The sequence below is a fragment of the Chiloscyllium plagiosum genome, unplaced genomic scaffold (assembly GCF_037043375.1).
Source record: "Chiloscyllium plagiosum isolate Xiang-an unplaced genomic scaffold, Cpla_swu_hap1 HiC_scaffold_53X, whole genome shotgun sequence".
Taxonomy (NCBI): domain Eukaryota; kingdom Metazoa; phylum Chordata; class Chondrichthyes; order Orectolobiformes; family Hemiscylliidae; genus Chiloscyllium; species Chiloscyllium plagiosum.
The window spans coordinates 18,619,787-18,637,153 of record NW_028270191.1 but is presented as its reverse complement, the minus strand read 5'-3'; the positions used below and the strand labels follow the sequence as shown (position 1 = coordinate 18,637,153).

Sequence of the window (17,367 nt, the reverse complement as noted above, 5' to 3'; positions counted from 1 at the left end):
ACCTGGATGTGGGTTTTCTCCTTCATGACATTAACTGGAGTTTGTCCAAAACCTCCTTTCCGCCTAATCCTTTGTAATATCCAGCTTGTCCTCTTCTACTATTACCAGTTCCCCTTTGATATCCTCTTCAGTGAAAACAGGCACAAGATTTGTTCATTATCCCAACTGAAAAGCAAAATACTGCAGATGCTGAAGATGAGAGCTAAAACGGAAAGGTCTGGCAGCCTCCGTGGAGAAAGACAAAAGAGATAATGTTTCAGGACAATGATCTTTCTGTAGAACCCCCATCATCAAACCTGAAATGAAAGCTCTTTCACTTTCTCCAGAGGCTGCCTGACCTTCTGAGCATTTCCAGCACTTTATTTGTGTTATTATTCCAGCTTATTAAAGTCTTGAGTTTATTTTACTTGTCCTTTTGTGACCCTATCTCGTCTTAACTCAACTTGTATTTATCTACCTGTAGACTACTAATCTTTTTCTATTTTATGATTTAATTTTTTTCCCCATAAGACTTTCTTAGCATTTATTTTAAATCTTAAATTCATCCCTTTTTGTGACCCTCTGCTTTACTGTTTATGTACTTTGCAGGAATCCTTTTGTGTTAGTTTCCATATTATTCTCTTTAATTATCCATTGTTTCTCAATATTGTCCAGTTCTAATTTTCTTAGTGGAATATATTTCTCCTGTACTTTCTCAGTTTTTACATTTGATTTTCTCCCCTATTGTGCAATCTTTTTGCCTGTCTATATTTTTCTCCAGTTTATTTTCTTCAAGCTCCATTCTCATATAGTTGACTTTTCCCCAATGTATCACTGTGATTTATGTACTGTCTATCTGGCATTCGAATCTTATTACTTTGTGATCACCCTTTCCCAGATGTTCCCTCTTCCTAATGTTCCCTGTCTGCTCTGTTTTATTTCCCTTTGTTTATGACGTCCAGCAATATATCCTCCATTCTTTCATAATGCTCTTGTGAAACACCCATGGACATGTTTCTAGCAGTAAAGGCACTCCAGAAATGCAAGTTGTTGTTGTCAAAAAAGACCACCTTGTCTGTGTGGTTCAGTCGAGAGTCTTGTGTCAAGAAATTGTTTCAGGTAAAAGCAAATGAGCGCCTTTGGAAATAATTTCTCGCAACTGCTGTTTTATTAACAAATTAAATTCTGTTACACATTGCAGCACAAGATTCTTATAAACTCTGAATTGGCACAGGAAATGTTTAGGACAAGTTCCAACCGTGTCACACATCTTCCAGCAGGAGGCACTGCTGTGACAGTTTTCTCACTGCTGATACTACGAAACAGAAATATTCTCTTAAGAATTCAATCATGCACTATTAAACATGATGCTGTCATTTTAGGAAATAAGAGGTAAAAATCTGGGAAACAAATGGTCACTTCAGTATCAAAGCACCCCCCCCCCCTTCCCCACCCCACTGAAAACATTTTTCATGGCAACATTGGCAGGCTAGCCGACTGTGAAACAATGGATGTGACCCCTGCTCCCCAGTATCAGTTAGAGAACTGATTGAATGAGGGGTGCTGGGGCCTCTGGTAATCTGTTTGGACTGAATTCCCTGAGCGCCGGATGGAGAATTAAAATCCTGGGCTGTTTGTGACTTGACCCAAGCTGACCATTCCACCAACCAGCTTCAGGGCTTTGAACAAGACACCCTCAGAGTCCAATTCAAAGTGAGAAGACAAGGCATGATCTTTCGTTTCTTTAGAGACGTAGTATACTTGGAGAGAAAATATGAACACGTGGTATACACACAAAAGAATACATGGAGCTTTGTTTAGCTGGCATTGGATTGATAAAACACTAAAATACAAAAGTAAATAACAGCATAAGTATAATATATTATACGTTCTTGACTAAAGCTTTTTCCATAAATTCTCCATTATCAGGTAAAATAAATGTCTGAGCTATACAAATAAAACTATAGACTTTGATTAAAATATGTAATATACAATATGATGAAAGCAGTTCAAATCTGTACTTCCTCAGCTACCTTGTCTAATGTGTTGATCAGCCTCTGAGATTTGGACACAGCTTCCCCTAACACAGCGCAGGGGCCGTCACATTGCTCGGAAAGCACTGGCCACACCCTTTGGGAGAATAGTTCTTTTTTTCTCTAAGCCCCTGTACAATTGTCCAGAAGAGATAGCAATTGGCAAAGCAGCTCTGGGATTCCAGTGGCTATGTGCCAGTTTCCTCTGCATGTCTTTGAAATCAGATTGTCTGCACACATTCAATTCAGAGTGCTGCATTTCCCTCTCATGCCAAGGATTCTAACACAAGCTGATTCCCTACTGACTTGCATCTCTCCTCTGATTTATACAATGGATATGTGAGAGAGGTACTCCGAGGACATTCCAACTCCAGTGACACGGTGAGGCCTTGACTAGTGAAGGCACCCAGTGTGTGTCTGTCCCTTCCTCACTTAACCAGACTGTTGCCCCCAGAAGTTTTGTTTGTTTCAACCTGTGTCCGTTAGGTTAAACGTGGAACCACATTACCAGTAAAACATATTCCCTAACTCTCCCGACCTTCAGTAATAACAAAAATACAATGCTGGAGAAACTCATCTAGGTCACTGGATTCGAAATGTTAACTCCCTTTTTCTCTCCACAGATGCTGCCAGACCTGCTGAGTTACTCCAACATTCTCTGTTTTGTTTCAGATTTCCAGCAGCTGCAATTCTTTGTGTTTACTTCATCATCAACAACAATTCTGTTCACCCTTTCCTCCTCCCTCCAGGCGAAACTATGGGAAGCCCCTGGTTGACTGATAGTCACTGTTCTCAGAAAGAGACCTGTATGTTGAATATATCATTAGATATACACATTTGGCAGAGACAGATTGACATTTTAGGACTGACTTTATCATTGCAATAGAGATTTCTCTGATTAATACTTTTGTCTATATCTGACTAAGAACATAAAAATATATTTTTCTTTACTGAACCAAATGTTCCTGATCTCTTGTAACCCGAGATGGCGTGGAATCTTGTTCTCGGTCACAACCATGGCTGCTTTGGGCAATGTGGCTGGGAGAGTAACTTACTGATGACTGAGTCATAGGCATTGCAGTTTCTAAACCACTATATTGACTTCAGCTTAGTTATACCTCTGACCAGTCCCTTGTTCTACCCCCTTCCCCACACCCCCTTGTGAAATACACTTAGAAGATATTTTACCAGTATAATTTGATTAGTCTGACATAATTTGATGTCAAAGGTTGTCTGATTTAAAGCTGCTGTGAAGCCTGTGTCCTGCCCATGGCTTCACGACACAACAGAATGTGAATTCAGATTCCTCTCAGCAACCCCAATAGAAATGCTAACCACAGTTATAAACTTCAAAACTATTGTGTTTGCAAATGGCATCTAACTATCTGTCCAAATAAATTTACATATTTAATAAAATAAGCACAGCAACAACTATCGCATTAACTCACCATCTGTCAGGCAGTATAACTCCATTCTGAGATTTCATAATATTCCATTTTGTCACCAAGTTCATATACATATATTATACACATACTCATACAATATATTATATATACGACACTGTGAGCTTTCTGAGTCCCGTTCAACACTACAACCTTGCAATACTTCACATGACCATTGTGAAGGCAACTGAGCACTCAAAGCATTTTTGCAGGATATCTCATTTGGTCCAAATGATTCACTGCAATCTCATTCATCAAGGTTAATTCATACTCTCTCGGTTCATTTACTTGGCTCTGAGGAGGGGGAACTGGGTGGCACATAGGAACTGCTGCATGAGAAAAGATCAGGCTCCATCTCCTCACTTTCTAACATCCTCACAGTTCCAAGATCCAATGATACTGGAGTAAGTGGTGGGCACATTGAACTGGCTAAAAGGAATCAACGTGATATCAGTTAAAGCTGGACAATATTCTTCTCTCTGTCTGTCCTCTTGGGATATAGATGCTGCTGTGTTGGTCATCTCTGCTGTTTTAGTGCATTTAATGCTTCTGTTGAAATAGGTGCAACAGATGCTTTCCCAGGAGAACAGAAGGTTTGTGTATACTTTTATTTAGAAGGTGTGACATTAAATTTCATGGATCATTCAAATATTTTGTTTCAATCTTTGCACATTTAAGGTTTAGTGTGATTAATTTGTACTGTGCTCAGGAATTCAGAATGTGATTGACATGACCTGATGAAGGGAACAAGTTTGATTATATAAATAGAGAAAATATTAGAAATCCTCAGTGATTAGGAAGCAACCGTGGAGAGAGGAACAGTTACACTTCCATCAATAACACTTTGTCTGATTGGGATATGTATAGCAAAGAAGTAACTTTGCCATTGTCCAAAAGTCTTTAAGTTGTTGTTATGAAAATAAAACCCACTCGATGATGGTATAATTCTGCTTTTGAAAAACATGCAGAAGATTGCATGGCAAGGAGCCAAACTAGCATCTTTTCTTCAATGGAAACTAGATGAGGGAGCAGAACAGGAGCAAGGAGCTGAGTCATAATGTTTTGCTGTGGGGAATTAATTGAAACCCCTGAATAACCAACTGTCTTACATGTGGGAAATCTTCTGAAGATGAGTTACAGATGTGAGGGACAGGCAACTTCACTTCTTCAGACTCTAAAAGGCTTGGGTTGGCATTGGAACATCAGTGACTGTGTTTAGTCCAGAACAGGCCAGTGAATATGTTTCAAGAGATAAGGTCATGTAGTGTAACAAAACATTCAGAAATGAGGGTGTCACCCTTGCTCTAAGGTTAAGTTGGAAGGCATGATTGGGGAGATGCTACACCTTACCTGTCTAAGTGTCCATTTATCATGTGTATATTCCAGACAGCAAATGTTCACACACACCGTTTAGGTGTGGGGCAGTATTGTACCTGAGCCTGTTGCTATCTGCACCCATATACCCTCCTCACCCAACTCCTCAGGTGAACTCAGCACAGAGGCCTGATCCCTGGGTCTGACTGGGTTTGTTTGAGTTTAGTATCCCACATACTCCTCGAGCCCTGCTCGTTAATTGCACTCTCTAGTTTGTAGAAATCTCCATCAATGTGTGTGTTAAGAAAAAAGTCCTGGAATTAGCTTTAATCTGATTGAAGTGTTACAGTGTTAGATGACTCGTTCAGTAATTCAATGAAATGAATTTTAGGAGTTGACCTGTCCTATGCTTCACACTAAGGAATACCATGTCTGTTACATTTGATTGTTATATCAGGTAAATTGCACCGAGTTATCATCAGTTTCACACTCTTTCTGACATCGTGCCTTGGGTGATCTCACTGTTAGACCAGTGTGGGGCTGATATTGACATTAGACTGAGAGGACTGTATGTGTTGTAAACTGGGAGCCTGTCAATGTACACTTGGAGGACAGTCCCAATGATCTGCCAGTATAGGATTTACTGTCTTTTTGAATCTGCTGTATCTATAATAGCGTACCCCTGATTTCACAAACCTGAATATATTGATGCCTAATAAGAGTCACCCACTATCCTTTAATCGCCTGAAAACACCCTTTCTCACTGTCAGCTCCTAGCTCCATTTCCCACACTTTATAATGTTCACAGGCATCAGTCAGTGACCAAGCTTCTGCATTTTAACATAGACCTGAAAAAGCCTCCACCAAACCGCAGCATTACCGCCACTGAAACATATCTTGCGGTGACTTGTCATTGTTTCTAAAGGCTTGATGGTTTCTGAGGGAAAATATGATTACAATGAGGTCAAGCCCTTCTTAGCTGTCCCTTCCTGACGCTAGAGCAATCAACTCTCAACTGATATTAATGAAATCTCCTGTCATCGGAATATTTAGATAGAAGCTACAGCAAGGTCTGGCTGAACTGAAACAGAGAAAGATATTTTCTTTTGTGTTTTAAAAAATGTTTTGATGCAAAGGAAGCTCATTCCTTTCATGTCTGACAGCAGTGGTGAGACAGAAGTAGCCATCCATCTTTCTTTACCAGCTCGTTCCCTTGGCTTCTCTCTGAAACGAGGCTTCATCTCTTCTGGGGCCCCAGCATGACCTTGGTGATGAAATTCACAATGGCTGATGCAGGCTGTTCTGGGTCGAGCTCAGCAAAAAGATGGCAGACATTGTCCAAAGTGCTGCCCTGCTTCTTTGCCACAAAACCAAACATTCTGGAAGAAAGAGAAAGAAGGAAGTGAGAAAAGGGCTAGAAACTAGGTTCAATTTGGATTTCAGGCCGGACAGAAAAAATTTTGAAAATTTCAATTCCAGAAACATTCCTTAAGAAACTCCTTTAGGAGCTTAAGTAGCCATTAATTGGCAGCAAGCAGCCTTCCTGTTCGCTGCCTCCACCAGCCCTTTCAAAATTCACAAGCGTCCCAGCAGCATTGGGATCCTGAGAGGATGTGCATACGTCAATTTTCTGATGCTACGTGCACCCAATCCCGTGACCCTTTGAAAATCCAATCAAACATTTCTTAAACTTCTTCCTTAACTGACGATAAGGGATAGGTTTCACAATCTACATCCTGCATGTAAGTTCAGGGCTGGAAATCGCATCTTACAGAAGACATTGAGGGCACAACACTAATGAGGCTTTAGTCTGCAGGGTAACACAAGATAGCTTTGTGAAAATTGTCAGTTCAAAAATAATCTTGCAAGTGAAGTGATTTGATCAGATTTCAGCTGAACATCTGTACAGGAACTTCCTACACTGATGCTTCAAAGCTGGTAATGCAGGGATGTAGCTTTGGGTAATTGGGACCTTAACTCTGTTGCCATGGGGAATTTAGTCATTTTCTGTATTGCATTTCCCCTCCTCCTAGTGCTGAACACATGGCCCAAATCAGAATCTTGAGATGCACAGATCACAGCTGTCAGGGCCAACACATGGTCCCAGTCTCTGAGATCCCCTGTGTACTTCCCGAATCACTTACTTTGATGTTGTACCATCTGCGTTGGTCCACCTGGAAAAGAAGAGATGCAATGTGGTAGGGTGTGAACGAGAACAAAGGCAGCTACAGCACTGAAGAATTCAGGTTAGAGGTGGGGAACTTATTTTTTCTAATTTTACATTTAGAAAAAAAAGCGAACACTACTGCATAAATTGTTTTTATATTATAGAACCAGATATTTTAAAAGTCCAATATCTAGCCGTATAACATCTTTGTATTCCATGGTTAAATTCAGTGTCAAATACATAATTCTGATGCTACAATCCCCTACACAGATGTCAAACTGTTAACATAGAGGGGGTTAATGTCTAACTGCTCATTCCTAACTTTTCCATCAGATTAATCCTTAGGCAGTGTTTTTAGTTGAGCTTTTTCTCAAGCAGCTCCGTGTCACATGACCATGCTCTACAGGCTGTTACCAGGAAGGTACACAGAGCCAAAATCCAACTGCGTCTGGGGGAGCATTAACTCCCCTCTTCAGTCTGCCTGAAATTTATTTTCTTGTCCAAACAGCTGTTGATATTCGAGCATTTCAAACTTGCACATGCGGTACTCCCAGTGAGTATAGGGCCTACAGCAAAAAGCTGCTCCTAATTCGGCACAAATTGGCATTCACCCTCAGAGAGGCCAAAGGATGACTGTGTGGGAAGTAGTTGGAAATGTCATAATGTTGTGAGTTTTGAGGTCAAGGCAGAGCATAGAGAGCTTCCCTCTGCATTTGGTTGGGTTATATATGACTAGCTGTGAATGCTGGATGGAACAACGAATATTCTTCTCCAGTCCTAATACCCTCACCCTATGAGCACAAAGTTGAAAAGGAATGGATGATTGATAATAATACACCATCAAAGAACAAACCCAGCAAAGTTTAGCCATGTGTAATCTCTAAAGCAGTAATACCCAGATCAGCATGATAATAGCCCACTTTGCCCTAACTCGGGTCAACATACCTTCGATCATGTGGATCTAGGTTACAGAATGTAACTGTGTTGACTGGATAATGGCGTCTGAAAAAAATTCTGTTGAGCACAAAAGAAACAAGTATGTTTAGAAATGGAAAGAATTTTACGACAGTGGAATTTCTTTTCAAACTGTTTTGTGAAATCCAGTTTTATCAGCAAAGAGAACAAATGGACAAGGTCAGTAAAACTGGCCCGACACTGCAGCAATGGCCCGTGTTTAAGATTCACATTCTCTGTCTCAAATAACTTTGTAGCTTGTAGGTGGCCAAGGATTCAAAAGTTATTCCCAATCAATTTTTTAAAGTTTGGAAATTGACAGATTTTTGTCAAATCAGCAACTATCCCCAAAATTTCACTTGTTTTGTGATTTGCAGAAGATCTGGTCATGGACCTGGGTGTGTTTTTGGTGGGAGGGCAGGTAAAATAGGCAGGTGCCCAATCAGCACTTTACCACTGACCCTTGACCCCACCTCATAATACAGAGGGCAGGCAGCTACCAAAGTTGGGAACCCACTTTTTGTAAATAAATAAGCGTTAATCGAGCTTGTTCTAATACCACACGTAATATAAGAAAATATGTCTGATACGGATATTTGGGCAGGTGTGCGCAGGTTGATTTTTAAATACCTATTTGAAGAAAAGCAGGAAGGAACACTGGGGAAGCACCTCTTTTGGGAGTTACTGTTTGTGAACTGGGACAGATTCCACCCACCACGATGATATCCCACCTTTCCTTTTCTGCTACTTGACAGAACCTGCACCCCTCCCAGGCTCTAGGATTCCTCCCCACTCTCTAAACCCGGGGAACCGGAGTTTCTTGGGGCAGTCTTCAGGCCGTCTCCTGCAGTTCTGGCAGCATCTGCTCCTGAGCTCTGCCATTGCTTGGAGAAATGGAACTACTGACCATTCAATCACACTGATAGCTCCCAAGGGCAGGATGTCCCATGCAGTGTCTGATGTTAGCAACATAAGAACAAGAGGAGGCCATTTGGCCCCTCCTCATGCCTCCACAACTCTTCAAGATATCTGAATTCCTTTAGGTTTGGCTTCTTGAACAGCCCCAACTTTAATTGCTCCACCTCTGGCTTTTGGAAGCTATGATCCCAAGGTTTGGTATTCCCTCCCTGCTTCTCTACCTTGCACTTTCCTCCTTTAAAACACTCCTTAAAGCTGACCTCTCCACTTCTCCTGGGTAGCACGGTGGATCAGTGGCTAGCACTGCTGCCTCGATTCTAGCCTTGGGCGACTGTGTGGAATTTGCATATTCTCCCCTTGTCTGCATGGATTTCCTCCCACAGTCCAAAGATGTGCAGGTTCGGTGAATTGGCCATGTTGAATTGTCCATAGTGTTCAGGGATGTGTAAGTTAGGTGCATTAATCAGGGTAAATATAGCACAATAGGGTAGGGGCATGGGTCTGGGTGGGATCTCTTCAGAGGGTTGGTGTGGACTTGTTGGGTCAAATGGCCTGTTTCCACACTGTAGGAATTCTATGATTCTATGGTGTGGCTTAAAGTCATATAAACCTCCTACAAAGCACCTTGGGGATTTTTTTTATGCTAAAGGTGCTATATAAAATGAGTTATTGTTGTTATAGTTCGAGTAACACTAATGTGGACTTACTTTCGTTGGCTGTCTGTTAAGGTGATGCCCTGGACTGAAACTTTGAAGTGTACCACAGTGGCGGTAGGCCGAGGCTTCATAGCAAAAGTCTGCATAGTTGCTTTGGCGACTGCTTGTGGCCCAGTCAAGGATTCTGTCTCCACTGAATTGATATACAATACATTGCAAGCTGAAATCCAGAAGAAATACTGCATCAGACAGTACAGTGCACTAGCCCAGCCCAAAGTCCAGATTAAAACAAACCAACTATTTAATACAAGCCAGCAGATTCCAGTAATGCTCTTACGAGGCATTAATGGCCGTTTCCTAAATTAATACCACAATTTTGATTCAATAATCTATTCATTGATGATATCTCAGTAATTCTATTGAACAAAGCTGAGAGAATTCTTATCCACTGATATAGAGCAGAAAGAGGCCAATCAGCCCATTGTGTCTGTGCTGGCTCTTTGGAAGAGCTCCAATTTGTCCTGAGTCCCCTGCTCTTTCTCCACAATCTCTCACATTATCCTGCTCTCGACATCCGGTTTCCTTTGCAAAAAAGAATTCTGTTCATCCTCTCCTCACGTTGTTATTTGTGAATATTTTGAAGGAAATCCAATGCAGGCTGTTATTAAGGCCTGTGCAAAACCAGGCCCAATTTTAACTCTGCCTAAGTGAATGGCTTTGAGTGAGAGAGAATTAGGCCCAATGTTCCCATTCTTCATTCATCCTAACAGAACAGCAGGTACCTTTTGGTCTGCCAGAAACTTGCTGGTCTTTCAGTTGTTCAGGACTAGGTATTGCAAACTGGCAGATTCCAACGTTCAGCACTACATGCTGAGGGATGCACTAAAGCATGGGGCAGCCACCACAAAGGTTCAATGAGGGAAGGCCACTGTCTAATGCCCCCCTCCAATCGTACACTCAGGGACAGGATCCCACGTACAGCCCTTGAACTGTATGCAGCAGAACCCATTTGGCATGAAATGTTTGGTATAATTTCATCCTCTAATTGTAAATGTAGTGAAGTACTTCAGAGTATTACACAGTGCCTTGAATGAAACTGAACTATTGTGCACTTTGTCACGTCAAATTTAATATGCCATATATTACACCTTTAGAGATTGTATGAGGAAGGGATAGTTTTTAATAAACAGCAGTGAGCAGGTACCAACAGGAATCCTCACCCGCTCCCTGTTTGAGCAACTCTGCAGCAGTACTGGTGTTGCCAGGGGCAACATTATCCTGGTTTTCATCCATGGGATCTGGAAGGGAAAGGCACAGCAAATTATTGTCAGTTAAATCCTCTATCTGCAGCCCTCAGAGTTAGGAGAATTCTACTCACTAAACAATGGCAGGAACATCGCAACATTTTTATTGAGTTGTCTCGAGTTTTCATGGCTATTAGCCCCTTTTTTATATATACATGTTCTTGAGCTGTGAGTATTGCCAGTAAGGCTGACATTTATTGCCCATCCCTAATTACCTTTGTGGTGGTAATGAGCTGTCTCCTTGAACAGCTGCAGTCTGTATTGTGCAGGTAAACCCACTTTTTTTTGCAGTTTGGTACAGCTGAGTTGCTTGCCAGGTCATTTCAGAAGGCAGGAGAAAGTGAGGACTGCATACGCTGGAAATCAGGGTCGAGAATTTGGTGCTGGAAAAGCACAGCAGGTCAGGCAGCAGCCGAGGAGCAGGAGAAGCGACGTTTCGGGCAAAAGCCCTTCATCAGAAATCCTGATGAAGGGCTTATGCCCAAAACGTCAATTCTCCTGCTCCTCGGATGTTGCCTGGCCTGCTGTGCTTTTCCTGTACCCACTTTGACATTTCAGAAGGCAGTTGAGAGTCAACCACAGTGGGTCTGGAGTCAGATTTCCTTCCCTGAAGGACATTAATGAACCGGATGAAATTTTCTACCAATTGAGTATTTTCACCATCTTTAATCATTCCAGATTTAGCAATTGTTTTAAAGTCTGCTCAGTTACTATAGTGGGATTTGAAATTGTGTCTCTGGATTACTGATCTAGTCATGTTATCACTATGTTACTGTTCCAGTAGCCAGAGATGAGCTACACCATTCAGAGCAGGAAGCTCTGCTCTGCAGGACTGATCACAGGTACCAATAACAAGAAGGCACACAGATGGCAAGATCTAGAGTGATGCCTCCATGACGTATTGTTAGCCTGACAGCTGAAGAATGATCGAGCAGAAAGTGAGGACTGCAGATGCTGGAGATCAGAGCTGAAAATGTGTTGCTGGAAAAGCGCAGCAGGTCAGGCAGCATCCAAGGAACAGGAGAATCGACGTTTCGGGCATAAGCCCTTTGGATGCTGCCTGACCTGCTGCGCTTTTCCAGCAACACATTTTCAGCTGAAGAATGATGCCAGACAAAAATGTCATGTCAGGTAGCCATGAACACAGGAGGGCAGCACTGAGGCCAGGGCAGCTTTGAAGCAAACAAAGTGAATTTAAAATGATAAAGGGTGGAGAGCTGGTTCTCTCAATTTATCGACATCAGTGTCCAAATTAGTTAGGAAAGGCTGAGAAGAACTGAGCTCTGAGGGTTACTTCAAGAGCTATTGTATTAATATTCTGTTTATTGCCAAGGATGAGGAATTTGTGCAAGGGGATTTACAATTATACTGCTAAAATTTGTGCTTTGCTCAAATTCAAGGTGGTGCCCTCAGGTGGTCCTGGAATAGTGCCCAGTAACAGTCAGTGTCTCCAGGATGGAAGAAAAGTTGGAAGAAACCCAAACTAAAAACCATGGCAAGTGCTGTCCAGCAGAGGGAATAAGTGCACCATGAATCAATATTGCAAACTCCATACCTATTCCAACAGTGGACAAATCCCCAGAATTTAAGAGTAAACATACAAAACATTTATACAGTAAATGTTTTAAGGAATAATTGATCACAGATTATTTATAATTTGGTTCTGATGGTAAGAGTTTGTATCACAATCACTTCATTAAAAATAAAAAGCATTAGAGAAGTTCACAGACCAAGGTCAGATAAACATTTTAGAAAGCAAACCACAATCCTAACCACAAGCATTATATATTCCAATATACCATTCCCAGCCAATCATTCCATTGGAAAAGGGACCGAATTCTGACAAAACTGTGAGATGGAAAACCCATCTCGAATTTCCTTTGCTTCATGCTCGTCCAGGCCAACAAAGCTCAGAGTGCTAATAGGAAATAAACGGAGTTGGCCATTCAGCCGTTCCAGTCTGCTAAACTATTCAATAAGATTACAGTAGATCCTTGCTCTCGAATCTACTTTCCTATCTGTCACCACCAACCTCAGCATCACCCAAACCAATACCTTGGTTCCCTCAGTGTCCAAATGGCTGTTGATTCCATGCTTGAATATTGCTCTTCCAGCGCCACTAATTCAAAATCTGGTTTCCAGCATCTGCAGTCATTGTTTTTACCTACCCTGATTATCAATTGGGTCTGTTTCTGAGCTAGATGACTCTCTGACTCAGTAACTGAGCTTCCATGGCCCTCTGGGATAGCAAAAGTTCAAAGATTCATGACCCTAGGGGTGCAAGTACATAGTTCCTCGAAATTGGTGTCGTGGGTACACAGGATGGTGAAGGAAGCATTTGGTATGCTTGCTTTTATTGGTCAGTGTATGGAGTCTAAGAGTTGGAATGTCAGGTTGTGGCTGTACAGGATATTGGTGAGACCACTTTTAGAATACTGCATACAATTCTGGTCTTCCTGCTATAGGAAAGATATTGTTAAATGTGAAAGGGTACTGAAAAGATTTACATGAATCTTGTTGGGGTTGGAGGTTTTGAGTTATAGGGAGAGGCTGAACAGTCTGGAGCTTTCTTTCCCTGGAGCATCGTAGGCTAAGGGGTGACTTTTAAGGTGAGGGGGAAAGACTTAAAAGGGATCTGACAGGCAACTTTTTCATGCAGAGGGTAGTGCATGTATGGAATGAGCTGCCAGAGGAAGTGGTGGAGGCTAGTACAATTACAACATTTAAAAGGCATCTGGATGTACTGGTGTATTAATAGGAAGGGTTTAGAGGTATATGGGCCAAGTGCTGGCAAATGGGACTAGATTTATTGAGGATATCTGGTCAGCATGGATGAGTTGGACCGAAATGTCTGTTTCTGTGCTTTATAACTCTATGACTGATTAAGAAATTTCTCCCATTTGAATCCAAAATGGCTGAGCCGTTACCCTACTATGAAATTACCTCTCATTTTTCTAAATCTCCAAAGGATACTGGTCCATTCATTCCTCGTTGGGCAATTCTGTCCCACCCCAAGAAAGCAATTCTTCACATTTCAAGCATTCTGAGGCTTTACAAGACATTGTGGATTCATTTGGAAAACTTCCCTTGTTCAATGAAGGCACAGCTTCATCCCTCCCTCAACAGGTGACAGTGATACGTGTGATCTTTAACCTGTGTCTTGAAAGCACTCAAGGTTGATTCTCCCCAAATATTCTGTAAGTATTTAGGTTTATCTCGCCCTGACCCCCATCTCTTCCCATTCCCAATACTTTACAAGAAGACTGCTATCTTTTAGGTTCAGAGGGTGTGTTACCTTTGTCTGGAATCTTTAGCTTGTAGGGCAGGGAGATGGGTGTGATGGAGTGCTGATAAACCAGGGCTGATAGACTACCTGCATCAAACACAAAAGCCGGTTAGTTTTCAATCCCAAGGAATCACTTTGCAAAAGTATCTGAAGGGTCACTTTCTAAAGAAAACTCTTGCATTTATATAGTAGCTTAATACACAGTAAAACATTCCAAAGAACAGCACTAGAAGTTGTAAATACCAGAAAGTCACAGATCACTCCAACAGAAAATTCAGGAGCAACATCTTTACCCATAGAGTGTGAGCATGTCGACGTTGCGACCACAGGAAGTGGTTGAGACATATAATATAGATGCATTTAAGGAAGAAAGGTGATGAAACACCAGGGAGGCAGGGTTAGAAGGATAGAGCTAGATGAAGAGAAATGGAAGGGAATTTGTGTGGAACAGAAATACCAGCACAAAACTGATGGGCTGAATGGTCTTGTTCTCTGCTTTTCTGTGTAATTCAATACCGTTTGATCTGTGATAAGTCATTTGGTCATGTCAGTAACTGAAGGTATGACCAATGGTGCAGTGACTAAAGTCGGCAATGCTCAAGAGGTTGGAAGTGAAGGAGCACATCAATCTGTGGCTGCTGAAATGGGAGATTTTTCTGAGCGGTCTGACTTTGTTTTATCATGTGGTGTTTTAGTGACTGAGTGGTTTGTTTAAAAAAAAAGAGTTCTTTGCTTGACTTGGGGTGGCTCCTATTCGTTGCTCCTAGTTATTGAAGCTGTGGACAATGAATCAATCCAGCACATTGAGACTCTCGAAGATGCTCTCTCCAGCAGCATCCAGCATCTTACCAAAGTGAGGCTCATTCTGGCAACCCTTGATCTTCACCCCTTTTGGGCCTGTCTCGATGAGGAAATGCCTGACCAGCAGCTCATTGGGATCACCTGCAGGGACAATTTGCAGAAATTAGGACAGCACTGTGCCAAAAAAAAACGATGCGTGCGATACCCAGCTCAGTCCATCCAAGCCTAGCCTTCTCCGGATCCCTTTGCTCCCCAGCTCGCGAGGCCCTCACCACCGTAAATGAGCTGCCTTGTATATTCCAGTTACTAACAGTGGAAAACCCAGAGTGGGTAGTGGGTCAGAGCAAGACTGGCCAGGACAACAATCCCTTGAATTAAAGTAAAATCCTGCAGATGCCAGAAGTCTGAAATAAACACAGAGAACGCTGGAGAGACTCGGCATGCCTGGTAGCTTCTGCGAAGAGAGAAACAGAGTGAATGTTTTGAGTCCAGTATGACTCTTCAGAATCTCTCCAGTCTTGCCCAGTGACAAGACTCCGATGATGTGGAGGTGCCGGTGCTGACTGCAAGTGAACAGGCCCAGGCGAGCAAAGTGACTCCTCTTCCTTAGACTGCTCTGTGACCAAGGAGTCAGATCGAGTCTTCCCCATTTGCCTGTTTGGCCCTGATAAGTGAAATCCCATCTCATCCCCTGAAGCCCCCTCAATTCTATCGGTCTCACTTGCAGGTTGATGGGTGGTGCTTGCAGTTACAGTAAGAGTGGAAAGACCGCACAGGGAAGGTCCTTCAGCCCAGCGACCCCCCCATTCTGCATCCTGCAAACCCGTTTGTCCCACTCTCCCGCTCTACCCCTGTGAGTTTATTTTTCTCAATTGCCCATCCAACGCTTTTCAAAATCATTTATTGTCCCCATTTCCATCACCCTGTACGTTCTGATGCTAATTAAAAGTGGGCCAGCCTGTCAAGCAGCAGTTGCTGGCACATTCTTCATTTAAACAATGGAGCAGGGAATAGATTTTGCAGAATTGTCCACAACCTTGTTCAGGAAGTGATGGGGGAGAGAGAGGAAGGGCTTGAGGGGGTAAAAATCGATTTGGAGCCACACACTGGGATCAATTCTGCAACTACCCGCTGCAAGCTGGGATAGAACTGCAGTCAAAGTTCCCCTGAAACGTTCACAGTCAAACACAGGGCTGGATATCTGAAACATACCTTTCGTGCTGTGTGAGCTGAGGTTAGCTGGAGGTGTCACCACTTTGAGGGCAAGGCCATAAGCTCCCTGGAATGAATTGCTGTCTCGAATGAGAAAGGAGCCTGGCTCGCGATCTTTCAAGAGGGCGATAGCTGCGAATGTGAGATATTGGATAACAGGATTTTACAATTCTGAATTACTGCTGCGAATGGCCTGCATGAGTGATTTGCTCAGATCAGAAAAATGAGCAGTCACAAAGCTTCCTCCCATTAAACTCCAATCCACTATTTCAAGAATATCCGGAACAAAGGAACAGGAGGAGCCCTCTCCAGCCTGCTTTGCCATTCAGTAAGATCTGGGGCCTAATTCCATATCCTCACCTTTTGCTCATAACCTTTTTTTTAACCTTTGTCTAACAAAATTTACTAATTTTAGATATAACATTTACCACTTATTGAGCATCAATTGTCATTTGTGAAAGTAAGTTTCACATTTTTATCACCCTCTGTGCACAGACATGTTTCCTAATTTCATTCGTGAAAGATCTGGCTCCAATGTGTGAAAATATGGTCCTTTACTTGAGCGTACGCCCATAAGATACAGGATCAGAATTAGGCCGTTCATCCCATCAAATCTGCTCCACCATTCAATCATGGCTGATATGTTTCTCCAGCCCGTTCTCTTGCCTTCTCCTGTAACCCTTGATCCCCTTACTAATCAAGAACCTATCTCTCTCTGTCTTAAATACACTCAATGACATGACAGCAATGAATTCCACAGCCCTTCATCCCCAGGATCATTCTTGTAAACCTGCTCTGGACCCCCCTCCAACACCACCAAATGCTTCCCTAGATACGCAGCTTTTTTGTAATGCCTACAATATTCCAATGCAGTCTGACTACAGGCTTATACAGCTTCAGCAGTACATCTCTGCTCTTGTATTCCAGCCTCTTGAAATGAATGCTAACTTTGCATTGGCCTTCCTAACTGCCAAATGAACCTACAAATTAATTTTAAGAGAATCCTGAACCAGGACTCCTAAGTCCCTTTGTCCTTCAGGTTTCCGAAGCCTTTCCCCATTTAGAAAATAGTTAACAGTTATTTTAAATCACGTAATAGCGTCATAAAATCGCACACATAGGAATGTTAAATTAACGGGCTAAGAATGTTTACCAGCATCACCAAATGTTATTTATAATCTGAAGATACTTAATGGCTTACTCATTAAAAAAATATGTTCCATGCCCCGTGCAAGTATCAAAATCCATATGTAAAGAATGTTGTAATTATTGTAAATAGACAGCACTGCACAAGATCTCTA

General features: G+C 42.2%; 1 protein-coding gene across 7 annotated transcripts in view; it reads right to left on the bottom strand.

Annotated features, from left to right (window-relative positions):
* Positions 1–1,125: 1,125 nt before the first annotated feature.
* LOC122543325 (tensin-2-like) overlaps positions 1,126–17,367 on the bottom strand; it is a 273,742-nt gene continuing 257,500 nt past the window's right edge. For 6 of the 7 annotated variants that reach the window (XM_043681852.2, XM_043681853.2, XM_043681855.2 and 3 more), the window contains 8 exons: positions 16,067–16,198; positions 14,903–14,995; positions 14,063–14,140; positions 10,684–10,761; positions 9,515–9,683; positions 7,881–7,949; positions 6,913–6,942; positions 1,126–6,147 (listed from right to left, as the gene is read on the bottom strand). In XM_043681852.2, coding sequence (XP_043537787.2) covers positions 6,006–6,147; positions 6,913–6,942; positions 7,881–7,949; positions 9,515–9,683; positions 10,684–10,761; positions 14,063–14,140; positions 14,903–14,995; positions 16,067–16,198 — 791 coding nt within the window. In that variant the 3' untranslated portion in view covers positions 1,126–6,005. The remainder of the gene's footprint in view (positions 6,148–6,912; positions 6,943–7,880; positions 7,950–9,514; positions 9,684–10,683; positions 10,762–14,062; positions 14,141–14,902; positions 14,996–16,066; positions 16,199–17,367) is intronic. The other variant, XM_043681854.2, reaches the window with a different exon arrangement.